Source organism: Diadema antillarum, unplaced genomic scaffold (genome assembly GCF_040938485.1).
Source record: "Diadema antillarum isolate AM-2024a unplaced genomic scaffold, OU_Dant_1.0 scf00000086, whole genome shotgun sequence".
Classification (NCBI taxonomy): Eukaryota; Metazoa; Echinodermata; class Echinoidea; order Diadematoida; family Diadematidae; genus Diadema; species Diadema antillarum.
Window position 1 is genome coordinate 1,478,277 of NW_027270975.1, and position 12,728 is coordinate 1,491,004.

Below are 12,728 nucleotides of genomic sequence, written 5' to 3' on the forward strand. Positions count from 1 at the left end.
ATGTAAGATCTCGTAACAAGTCCTCAACAACTTTGTCCGTCAATGTTTGCGATACTCCTGTGCTGCCAATTTCAAAGGCAAGTGACCTTGGTGTCATTATCCAAGATGATCTTAGTATGAAAACTCATATCAATAACATCTGCATATCTGCAGCCATAGGTCTACACAGGATTGGAAAATTGAGACACGTTCTCGATAAAGCAACTACAGAAAAACTAGTTCATGCGTTTATTTTTAGTCATTTGGATAATAATAATGGTTTGCTCATTGGAGTTCCAGACTCTCACCTGAAAGGACTCCAACGGATACAAAATTCAGCCGCAAGGCTTGTGACACGCAAAAGGAAATTTGATCATTTAACTCCCATTCTTCGTAGTCTTCATTGGTTGCCCATAAGAGCTCGTATCAGGTTTAAGATTTTGACCCTTGTATTCAAATGTTTTCATGGAAATGCACCTGCATATCTCAGTGAACTCATCAAACCATATCATCCTGGTCGTAATCTGCGCTCAAAATAAAAAAATCTCCTCTCTGAAATAAGTGTCAAATCTAAGACATATGGTGATAGGTCTTTTGGAAAAATGGCACCCTCATTATGGAATAATCTCCCTCTCAGTGTTAGATGCATTACAGATTTTGATAAATTCAAATCTGCGTTAAAAACTCACCTTTTTGACAATTGTTGATTACATGTTTGAATAGAGAAATATGTGATGATTTTGTTTCATTATTTTGTACACGCATAGAGACTATCTTATGGTATTATGCGTTTCTAAGAACTGACTATTATTATTATTATTACCATGACACCGTTTCCAGCAACGAGTACGGTTCGACATGCGTTACTGATGGCACGAATAGTGTACCTTTGTATTTACTGCATAAGACTATAATACCTGTATAGGTCTATATTACATTTCTTTCTTTTTTTTTACCTTTGTAGTCTGTACATATAGATGAAGAACACATGATTACAAATTGATACTAACACTGCCTATTAAAAGTAAAATGTCAATTGCAAATAATATGTGCACAATGTATTCTTTTATACATGTTTACCTGATATAGCATCCCACACAAAACGGTTACATCTCAATCGTCGGTGACAAAGATTCTCGTGTCTTTGTTTATAGGTTGCACAGAGACCAGACTAATTAGTTTGTTATAAAAAAGTGATTTTTATGATTATGATCAGTGATGTCTTCCATCTAATTTCAATGATATGACATTTATAAACAAAGACGTTCGTAATACAGTGTAATGAACGGTGTTCAAACGATTTCGAATGCTATGAATAGTAAACTTATACTTCCTTGTGCATAATCTATGTAGGGCTATTACCGGGTAGCCCCTACTAGCATTAATCCATAAATTCTGACGCTGAATTGAAACGAATTAAATAAGACATTCACGGCGTATAGTTTGCATGGATATAAAACATGATGCATCGTAAAATACACGTAACACGTGACATATACATGAATAATCTAAATCTAAATCTAAGAAATCTAAATATATATTGTGCACGCTATACTGACCCTGTATATATTCTCCCCGAACAAGTATACAATCCGTGTCTGCTCAATGTAATGTATCGTATACCATGCTGAGACAATTATTTCTATACTCACGAATGGCAAGAAACAGACAGCTTTCTGTTGTCGACGGTTTTGAGCAATATAGTTTGATCTTGATAGCGACCTCTGTATGGTACGATACAATAACATGTCTGAGCATAAGCATATACACTGTAGTAGACCAGAGTTACCAAAAGAAAGTTAAGTGGAAACTGACCATTACATTAAGAGGAAAGAAATGTCGTGGGTTTTAATTGCGTCTTTACAGACAGCTGGAGATAGCCTCTATATTCGTGTATATGCAGTACCCGTGTGTGTGTTTGTTTTGTGAACGTGTGTATGTATACGATATTATATGAGTTTACATGTACATTGTATTACAAGGTTTCTAACTAATTTATGTATCATTTAATGGTTTGAGTTAAATCGAGTAAAACTTGCGGGAAAAAGTCTGTTGTGCAAGGGCGTAAGATTGAGGGATCAAGTAATAATGATGACCGAGGCATCATAGGCCCTATAGCGCACCAATGGACTATTCATTCGTATATAATCACAGAATCATAATAGATAAAATTGAATCATATACGTTGTGACAAGCATCCAGAAAAATCTAAAAGTTGTTGTCAAGTTAAGTACTGATTTGAATACCGGTATCAATGTTTATACTACCTAAGTCGTGATGTGTGATAACTGCAAGTAGGTCTGCGAGAATGTTCTGTAGATCATGGATGGATCAGGAGGGTGTACAACGCGTGTAGTTGACTAATAGCTTCACCAAGTGAAAACTTTGAGTCTTGTCATGCTGCTGTTTTGGGACACATCCGTAATGCATATAAGCACCACAAAAACATACACACCCACCCTCCAAAAAAATGAATTAAAAAATGCCAACCTATGTAATAAAGACTGCTCACCAAATGTTCCATTTATATAGTTAACAATTAATTAAATTATGAAGAACACAATATACCCCCGGGTGTCTGCTGAATGTTTTCTTCCAAAATGGATGGATTTTTTTCCTTGTAATGTACTCTGGTTTCTTTTGAATCATTGCTTTCGTTTGGATATTGATTTCTATATACAACAAAATGTAAAATTTAAGATTTCTTTACAACTTTAGATATCGGTATATTATGAGCGACCAAAAAACAAACAAACAAACAAACAAACAAACAAACAAACCTAACAGTTCTGACGACGTGACAATTACAACGACCCTGTTTAGACTACATGCCTGGGATAGCAAGTACAGCTGTAATCGGGTAAGAACATGCAGATACGTACTGACTACTAGTAGTAATAGTACTGTATACAGAGATTCTGACGTGATGGGTTGAATACAAAAAATCAAAAAGAAAAATTCAACTGCCATAGGAAATCATCTTTAACTTTGAATACAATCAATTATTGATAGCAAAAGTATTGACAAAGAGATTAATTAAGACGTCAAAGTTCGTGAAGTGGTCAGTTCCTCGGTACTGGCAGGCCGCAGCCCTCCCACATTCTCCCTGCGAAGAGATCTGCACCCTTGAGTCTCTTCATAAACCACGCCCCAAATACTACGTTGCCAATTTGGATCGCACCTCCATTCCTGCCCAGGGACACGGCGTAAAGCATAGCCGCTGGCCACATGTAAAAAAAAAAAAACAGCAAAACGTATTACTAGAGGAATAAAAAACAAATTCAAGAATTATACATCGATAGGCTATGAAATGGTCCTACATCTGTTCATTGACCAGCATTTCCCCAAAAGGGGAAGGTAGAAAAACAAACAAACTTACAGAACTTGTGTTATCTTCATCGACTGGTCTCTTATTTCACAGCCGAGCACTCCTGTGTGTGTAGGTGTGATTGCACATGTGTGTGTGTGTGCTCTTTGGCGGGGAGGGGGGGGGGGGGCAGAATGTTATTTTCTGTGCATTCATTGAAGCAAACTTCATTAAAGGGACATTCCAGACGATTTTCATAATTTCACATCATGTAGTACATAAATCGACAACTCCATGTATAGATTTGTGGAATTTATTGTGGTTCTTGAGCAGAGAAACAATGCTTTGAAAAACCTTAAACAAATTACACTGAACAAGGATGATGACATAGCAGGTTTACATATTTCAGAAATGTAGCAGTGTAATTCCATTACAATACCGCTTGCTTGCGAGTTCACCTGTGTATAATCTTGCATGCCTTCTTCTTTTGTTCTGCTTCCTTGAGCCCCAACTCATGCATTCTTATGGTGACTCTGCCATGTCATCATCCTTGTTCATCGCAAGTTGTTTTAAATTGTGAAATTATTCTAATTCTTCATCCCAGTTCTCACAAATTCTGAAACTCTGTCCTTGGTATAACTAATTTATAGTTGTTCAAATGTAAAAATCTGAAAATCATCCGGAGGTCTCCTTTAATGTTCTATATTCAGCTGGACCTATATGCTGCAGCATTCAATGAGTCGATGTCTATCCGCATTGTTACAGCAAGTATTTCAAGCACCATTCTGACGTAGGCGGCATGATATCCATGTTAAATTACAGTAACTTAAGTTAAGGGGAGAGAAAATCAATGAGAAAATGTGAAACAAAGAAAAGACTCACGTTGCTTGTAAGCTTTCATTGGTCTCCCGCTGCTATGACGCAGAATGTTTTGGACCAGGGCTTCAGCCTGACGCTCAGCTCGGTATAACATTTTCTGCACATCCGCATCACAGCAGTCTCCCACAGCGAATATGTTGTCATGACCTTTGACCCGCAGGTTAGCATCTACCATCAGATATCCGGACTGATCCATACTTTCCTCTAAAACATGATAACAAAATATACGTCTTCATGCGTACCGCGATATGCTCTTTTTCCGTATTCTCCTTTGAAAATTCGTGCACCAGACGTGAGATGAAGTGGCGCTTTTGTTTGTTTGGACACGTGATGCATGGAATAAATTTTTAATGGGTGGGATTGTGCTTCTTCCCAAACGTAAAATGTGTACAACGTAAATCATTTCCATTTAAAGCTTGTTTTAACTTTCAGCACTTCAGTAATTGTAGAACTAAGGTATGACAATTCTTCACACCAACATTGTTTGACTGGTAGCTATCATTCATAGTGAGTCGAAGAATGAACACTGACAACCGTATACGTTTTCTAGATAGGTTAAGCAAGCAAGGCAAGTAAACAAGGGAAGCAAAGTGACTTACTGAGGGATTCTTGGTACGCCTGGTTATTGATTTTCCCACCGACACACACGAAAACCAAGTCAGACTGTATGGTTCGTCCCTTGTCTGTCTTGACTTCTCTTGGTCCACTCACTCGATCAGTCGGATAACTGCTCAGGTCATCGACCCGTTCTCCTGTTTCATGTGGTTACAAAACAAATTGTTAGGCCTATACTATCAATATGACGCCATTGTCTTTGCTATAGCATTGTAACACTGCAAATATCGCAGCTTCATTCATATTATCACTTCAACTGAGTTCAATTTTTCTCTTCATTTCAATCCAACAAATTGTAATATAAATACAAAGTATCACATTTGATAAATCATAATTAACAAATTGTAAAGAATACAAAAAGTTTACTTCAAAAATATATAAACGAATGAATATAATCCATAGATTCGATACATATATGTTGCAATGGTGACAGAAAGTGAATATAGCAATGGACACAATAAATGGTAAAGAGAGATCGACTGGAAAGCGGAGCTTGTAAAACGTGGATCACTATATAAAAAGACAAAAAAATTATGCCCATATCATGTATATTCAAAATTTATCTACTGATAGTGAGAGCAAGTTACAACTGATACATGATGCAGGTAACATAAAAATACATTGTAGATAGTCATAGTTGTATAAAGTATAGAGAACATAATTAAACTTCATATGCGATTAAATATATATATGTATATTTGGATGCCAGGATTATGCCTCTTTTTTGTAAGTATATTATTTTCATGGTATGGCCACCAGGTTTCGATCTAAACTCGCTTAAATACAAATTGGGTTTCGGCGATATGTCACAAAAACAAAACAAAACAAAATAAAACAAAACAAAACTTACCTAGAATGAGTTGAACATTCAGATTCTCAAGTTGCCTTTTAACCTTCTCTTTTAGCTTCCTGTGAACGGGTGGTTCAACGAGCTCGTTTCGTGAATGTACTAGAATGACTTTCTTGTCGGGGAAGTCGGTGGCAATCTCACCAGCTATCTCAACTCCAACTGCACCGCCCCCTATGATGGTGACCGTTCGTGCTTCTTTCACCTCGTGCACAAAAAAAGAAAAAAAGAAAGAGAAAACAGTTGAGAAGACTTAGTTGTCTAATGCGAAATCGTACGATTTTCTTTGTCTCCAAAGAAATCCCAAACCTCCGATTGATATTTTGAAAGACCTTGGCTACTTTATAATAAAAATTACTCGATAGAAAAATGAAACAATAAAAGATAACCTTCGCTTCTTGAATTAAAACCATGCACGAGAAACTAAAAATTCATAGAAAACTGAGAACAGATTTCCGTCTGTATCTTCAGTCGCGTTATACATGTATTCAGAAATTTATCTATAAATGCGCAACTGACATGCTGCAGCACTGGATTGATTTTTTTTTTCTTCATGCTATATATGGATATTTTTTTTTTTTGGTTCGTACAGTCTGATGTTCTGATTTTTGTTGTAGGAAAATATGAATGTATGTCTGATTTGACTGCATTCCCAGTCAGACATAGTATTTTCCAAGGCAGTATATTCTACTTCCAATTTATTGTATGTCAACTGACATCGAAATTACATTAGCAGTTATACAACTACAATTTACTTCCTTCACGCTAATCATTAAAAGATAACAAAAAGGATTCAATTCTTTTGCAATATTGTAAACACGCATCTCGTTGTCTGTTGTGCCTTCCAACTGCGTATATATTTTCGCAGCAACAATGGGCACCATTAATCCTCATTTTCGCCCCCCCCCCCCCACCACTCCCATCTGATTTTTTTCATCAAAATTTGCAATCATGCTCGCAGACCACGTTACATTTATTCCTTAATTCCTGAAAATATAACCTCTAAAAGCTAATCGCTGGTATTTATGTTTCGGGAGTTTTGGTAACTTGTTCGAGATCCTATCGTCACCTGTGCAACTGTGTTCTTGTACATCTGGACGGCGTCTTCCGTACTGACGTCATCTGCGACTTTTCCAGGGTACGGTCCACTGCTACCAGTTGCTATTACCAGATAATCGTAAGCAATAATCTCTCCGTCTGCCAATGTAACGTTTTTCTCGGATGGGTTGATTGCAGCAACCTTCCCGCGCCGAAAGCTTTCTCCAAAAATATCTTTGATTGGAACAAATGTTTTCTTCACAAATCCTGCAGAGTGATAATGGGTTGACAATGAACTAAATCGGTTTTAGTAATAAGACATGAATAATTACTCAAACACCTATAGTTTCAGTGAAGTTTCTATATTGCCCATTGCATAGACACAGTGGCAACAAAACATAACGATGACTCGGACAAAATGACAATGTTTATTGTGTTCACACAAGAATTCTATGTAAGCTGAAATACAATTTTCGGCTCGCTCGCTGCGCTCGCTCTCTAAATTTTATATAGAAGAAGAAGGTAAGAACAAAATCTGATGATGAAGCCAACAAAATGACAATGTCTATTGTGTTCACACATGTCATTTTATATTTAGCAGACAAAATGTTTCACTGAGCAGCGGCTGCAATTTCTTTCGTTCTGAAGCGATCGCCAATTGGATCAAAAGAAGGCGCCAACGGTTCCGAACATACGGGGAGGGGGGGGGGCGCCAAAAAAAAAATCAAACAAGATAAGAACAAAACGTAATGATGACGTGGAAATATACAAATTTCGGCTCACTCGCTCGTACTAATTTAGAGTATTTCTTCAAGCCCTCAGTTTGTTGGTAAAAATCGTTATCTATAAGGCCGTCACTATACATTGTGTCTTGATTAGAATTGTAAGATTTGATAAGCAAAAAATGACAAGAGTTCCATGTTTTGTAAGCTGAAATACAAAAATTTTCGGCTCGCTCGCTGCGCTCGCTCGCCAAAATTTATCAAAATAAAAAGCAGATAAGAACAAAACGTGATGATGATGCGGAAATATACAAATTTCTGCTCACTCGCTCGTACTAATTCAGAGTATTTTTTCAAGTCTTCAGTTTGTTGGTAAAAATAGTTATCTATAAGGCCGTCACTATACATTGTATCTTGATTAGAATTGTAAGATTTGATAAGCAAAAAATGACAAGAGTTCCATGTTTTGTAAGCTGAAATACAAAAATTTTCGGCTCGCTCGCTGCGCTCGCTCGCCAAAATTTATCAAAATAAAAAGGAGATAAGAACAAAACGTGATGATGATGCGGAAATATACAAATTTCTGCTCACTCGCTCGTACTAATTCAGAGTATTTTTTCAAGTCTTCAGTTTGTTGGTAAAAATAGTTATCTATAAGGCCGTCACTATACATTGTATCTTGATTAGAATTGTAAGATTTGATAAGCAAAAAATGACAAGAGTTCCATGTTTTGTAAGCTGAAATACAAAAATTTTCGGCTCGCTCGCTGCTCTCACTCGCCAAAATTTATCAAAATTAAAAAGGAGATAAGTACAAAACGTGATGATGACGCGGAAATATACAAATTTCGGCTCACTCGCGCGTACATGGGGGGGGGGGGGCATTTCATGAAGCAATTTGTCAGATATTTCGTCTGACAAACTGTTAAAAGCTACTGAAATCCTTGCTTCTGATTGGCTGAAAGTACTAATTTTGTGCGACAAGTTGTCGGACAAAATGCTTCATGAAATGCCCCTCTGGTTTAGAATATTTTTTAAAGTACTCAGTTTGTTGGTATAGATAAATCGTTATCTATAAGGCCGTCACTATCTTGATTAGAATTGTACGATTTGATAAGCAAAAAATGACAAGAATTCCATGTTTTGTCAGCTGAAATACAAAAATTTTTGCATAGACATATATATTGATACATTCACAGAAAGGAAGACAGGTATTTGGGAGCGCAATTCAATCGTATTAAGAAAGATATCGCCTATAAGTAGCCCATGTATATGCTCACGTCGAAGTAATCATCTAAGTGCTTGGTCATTCTTTTCTCTTTCCCCCATAATACGCACATCAGACGACTAATATCATATCGGAAATGATTGCGTTATGCTGTGAGCAATTAAGGTCAACAGTGTCATTGAGTGAAAGTGGGTGTTCTGCGTTCATATCAATTGTCTCATGTGATGAGAAAATTAATTCATAATCAACGTGGGTTATACCAGGGAAGTGGGATCCTCCCTGGTTACACTTGCTCTCACTGAAACTTCTCAACAGTTCAATATATTTGGCATTAATAGTAGGAGACTATAAAAACGAGAGTGTAATGATCGTCACTTCGTACGAATCAGAATGACCTTGTGTAATACGTTTATTCTATATCAAGATAATCACCTGTTTTTCATCAACTATCCTCATTTTAATCTAATAAGATTACTTTAAAGTCTTGAGTCTTTTAACGAGTTTGTCATGGAATTATTTAGCTCACCGTTTAATTGTTAATAATTGTTTTTTATACAATCCTATCATGCATGACTCCGTATTTCAATCAGATCAATCCGTTATCCCAAACGATCGATGTGGAATACCACCGATAGCATCAAGTGTATGGCGTAGTATAGGTAATATCTCTAGAGAAAAAGGCATCGCTGTGTGGCGTCAGCACTATTGTTTTTATGAGTTGCAAGTTACAAATGATCGGCAGCTATTTACCTTCGTCCACCAGAGCTCTAGGTGAGGCTGGAGCGAGGTGGAGAGCCTCTCTAGTATCGATGACGACCAGTTTACATTTTCCCCTAAGAGGTAGTCCCACCTTCTTCCCTGCGAAGCTGCTGCCAACGATCACCACCGTCTTGTTCTGCAGGTCGCTGCCACTCGACGAGCTCGACGCACCCATCTCTCCTCTATCCCTTCTCAGTTGAGACAAAAGGAATTACCGCATGGACGATATTCTTCAGATTTACGTTATGATCTAAGTGTCACGGCGAAGTCGCGTTACCTGTGTTATTGAGAGCTGAGTGTACAAGTGCATGCAAAATTTAGCAAAGCTGTATCGTTAGCTGGAATGGTCCTCCTATTTTCAAACGCAGTTTTTAATCACTAAAGCCTTATTGTTTTGGATGGAATGTCGAAAGGGACACCAAGGTCTAAAGGTAGGCATGACTATACACAAAAACATATTGTCCATTTACAAAGTCAGCGTTGTACAGATGATTAGATTATAAATGCGATTCCATTTGTTATAACTTTGGTGACTATTGATCGGCCTCCTCACTCGACACAAGTATAATGGACATCATTTGTATACAGTACTTGACACAGTCATTTACCAGAATCGCCGAACAATCCAGCTCCACACACAACGCATCAGCGATTCCAACTATCAGTAAATGTCCTTCATAGGTCCGTAGGTCAAGCATTTATTTTGATAAAATGTTGGTAAACACGGTCACTGGTTCCGAGATATTATTTGGGTCGGGTGGTCGGGTCGAGTGCGACCCTCGATAGTGTGTCTACATCACTAGTTTGACACAAGTTTGTTGACACATTCACATCTCAGCAATGTTTTGGTCCTAATAATCTTATTAACAAGTCGAAGTTACACTCATTATACGATTTCTTTTCACGCGGAATGCGGGCAGATCTCATTTACGCTAACAAGTACGACTTTCTCATTTATAATCCATGAAGTCTCATCATAATCCATACACCAAATACAGTATAATGACTTAACAAGGTCAATAATAATGACGGTGAGAGATAAGGCGTATTAACTAATTTGTGATACCTAATAAGTAGTAAACATTTCCACCGCCTTGATACATTATAGTGTCATTACAGATATAGTTGGTATATACATAATTTAGGTACAGTATTAAAAAAAGGATTTACAAATCAAGCAAACACACACACACACACACACACAAGCACGACAATTGGTACTATGATAATATATCTAGTATAACTATATATATATATATATATATAAGGTTTTGGGGATTAACCAACTGGACCTCGTTACATCTTAACAAGTATACATATCATGCCAATTGGCTTGAATTTGGTCAAAACCAACAGAAGTAGCATGATAGATAAATGACAGTTACCAACATCTTATTAGTTGTCTGTATGTTTTATACAAAACCCAATTTTGCATTTGAAATTAAATATTGTACATTTAACTTTGAAGAGTTCAAAATATCAACCGCCTCTCAAAATGTCATTCTTGACAATGCATCTGCAAAAATTTGTCAAAACATTAAAACACAAGTAATGCAGCAATCACAAGTCGTATAGGATACCTACTTTATAGTTCTGCGCATTGTTAATACATTAGCAATTCATCGAAGTTTTGTTCCGATATTAGTGGGAAAAACTACTTCACTATAACTACAAGTTTATTACAGTCGCTTTTTACCAGAAATACGGGCAACTCTCACTCACCAGCTACAGTAATACGGTATAGTACAAGGGCCTACAATATTTCTAAGATTCATAACGTCTCGTGGAATTCTTTCTCCTGCATGTCATAACTTTATACGAACCCAATACGCTGAAATGACTACACGATGTCAGCATAAGGATAATGATAAAATACGGCGTATACAGGCCCTAAAGCTCCATTATTTCATCGCTAACCCGATAGTTGGTTTATAAACACGAGTCTGTGGATGATGCATGAGCCGAGAGTATTTATAGGGCGTACGTAAGATTATTAATATCAAGTCATTATCGTCATAAGCTAAAAGATTACTTTGGGCACTCTAGGTAGGTTCACACATTTTCAGCTTCTGCAAGAAGTCTACAAGGGTGGTCTAAATTTGAACTATTATGTTTTGATATTTTGATTCACTTTTGCCCTCTCCAATTTGGTCATACAACCTTCATGCAACATCTTCTCTTATAGGTATTTAGAAAATTGGCATTGTCTATATAACACAAGACTCTTACCTTTTGAGAAGTGGCAAAGATTTGTGAGAAACGAGAGTTGTCGTCTGTTTCGGTGACCAGAAGTCGTCTGAAAACGTCACGTTGACATTCCCGCCAACACAATTACTATAGTAACACAACTTGAACAGCGATTCGCATGCTGCATCTAGCTGCAGGGAAATATGCTGAGTCACTGAGTTGTACGGGTATCAATAATTCAGTTGTGTGCTAATAATGACTTGCTGAAAACCAATGGCAGAGCTGCTCCTGACCATCGCTCTTCAATGTCAAGTTAGCATTGAATAATTGTGCCATCACAGAGTAGCAGACACAAACAAAGTTGGGAGGGCTATGTAAATACATCACATTACCACAGGAATTGGGAGGGCTATGTAAATACATCACCACGGTAGTCTTTATTTTTTAGAGGGGTTGCTGAATATAAACATAATGTTCGTTGTTATCGATGGTGTTCTCTCCTCAAAAATTAAACTGAACACTGCCTTGAGAAAATTACAGATTGTATGATGCATCTTCTTGTTGATGAACACAAATCACTCCCGTCTCTCTCTCTCTCCCTCTCCGCCTCTCTCTTTCTGATTATACATACATACAGTATATCATATGTTTATGTATATATATATATATATATATATATATATATATATATATATATACTGATATACGATATTGTGTTTAAAGCCCTGACGTGTTAAAGCAGTCAAAAGCTCGGTAAATATAGGCAAAAAGTGAACAATGGCGCTATACGTCCCGCTGGCTCCTGTAGCTCCTACACGTCGCAAAGAGTGTGTGTATGTGTGTGTTTCAGATATGCGTGTGTGTGTGTGTGTGTGTGTGTGTGTGTGTGGGTGTGTGTGCGTGCGTGTGTGTGGATAATAAGGGAAGCCAAATTGATTTTTAAATCTTTGAGTAGCCATTGTAAATAGTTATCACAATATCATTTTGTTTTGTCAGTACATCTGCCTCTATTTGTTTACTCTGTATAGTATGTGTGTAAATCTCTTCGTACAGCTTTGTCTAAGCAGACATAATTTATGCAGTGCCCTTTTTCTACTTGTTTTTACCCAAGCTGTGAACCTTAAATGCATGCATCAACACAGTCATAATTGTATGCGTGGTTCTATT

General features: G+C 37.1%; 1 protein-coding gene across 1 annotated transcript; it reads right to left on the reverse strand.

The window, feature by feature from the left end:
* Window positions 1–1,663: 1,663 nt before the first annotated feature.
* On the reverse strand, window positions 1,664–11,709 carry LOC139717959 (ferroptosis suppressor protein 1-like). Its single transcript, XM_071629443.1, has 7 exons — window positions 11,604–11,709; window positions 9,366–9,666; window positions 6,697–6,932; window positions 5,631–5,832; window positions 4,765–4,917; window positions 4,169–4,369; window positions 1,664–3,199 (listed from the first exon to the last, which is right to left on the reverse strand). The coding sequence occupies exons 2-7, from the start codon at window positions 9,547–9,549 to the stop codon at window positions 3,042–3,044; spliced, it is 1,134 nt and encodes a 377-aa protein (XP_071485544.1). The 5' UTR covers window positions 9,550–9,666; window positions 11,604–11,709; the 3' UTR covers window positions 1,664–3,041.
* Between the last annotated feature and the right edge of the window lie 1,019 nt (window positions 11,710–12,728).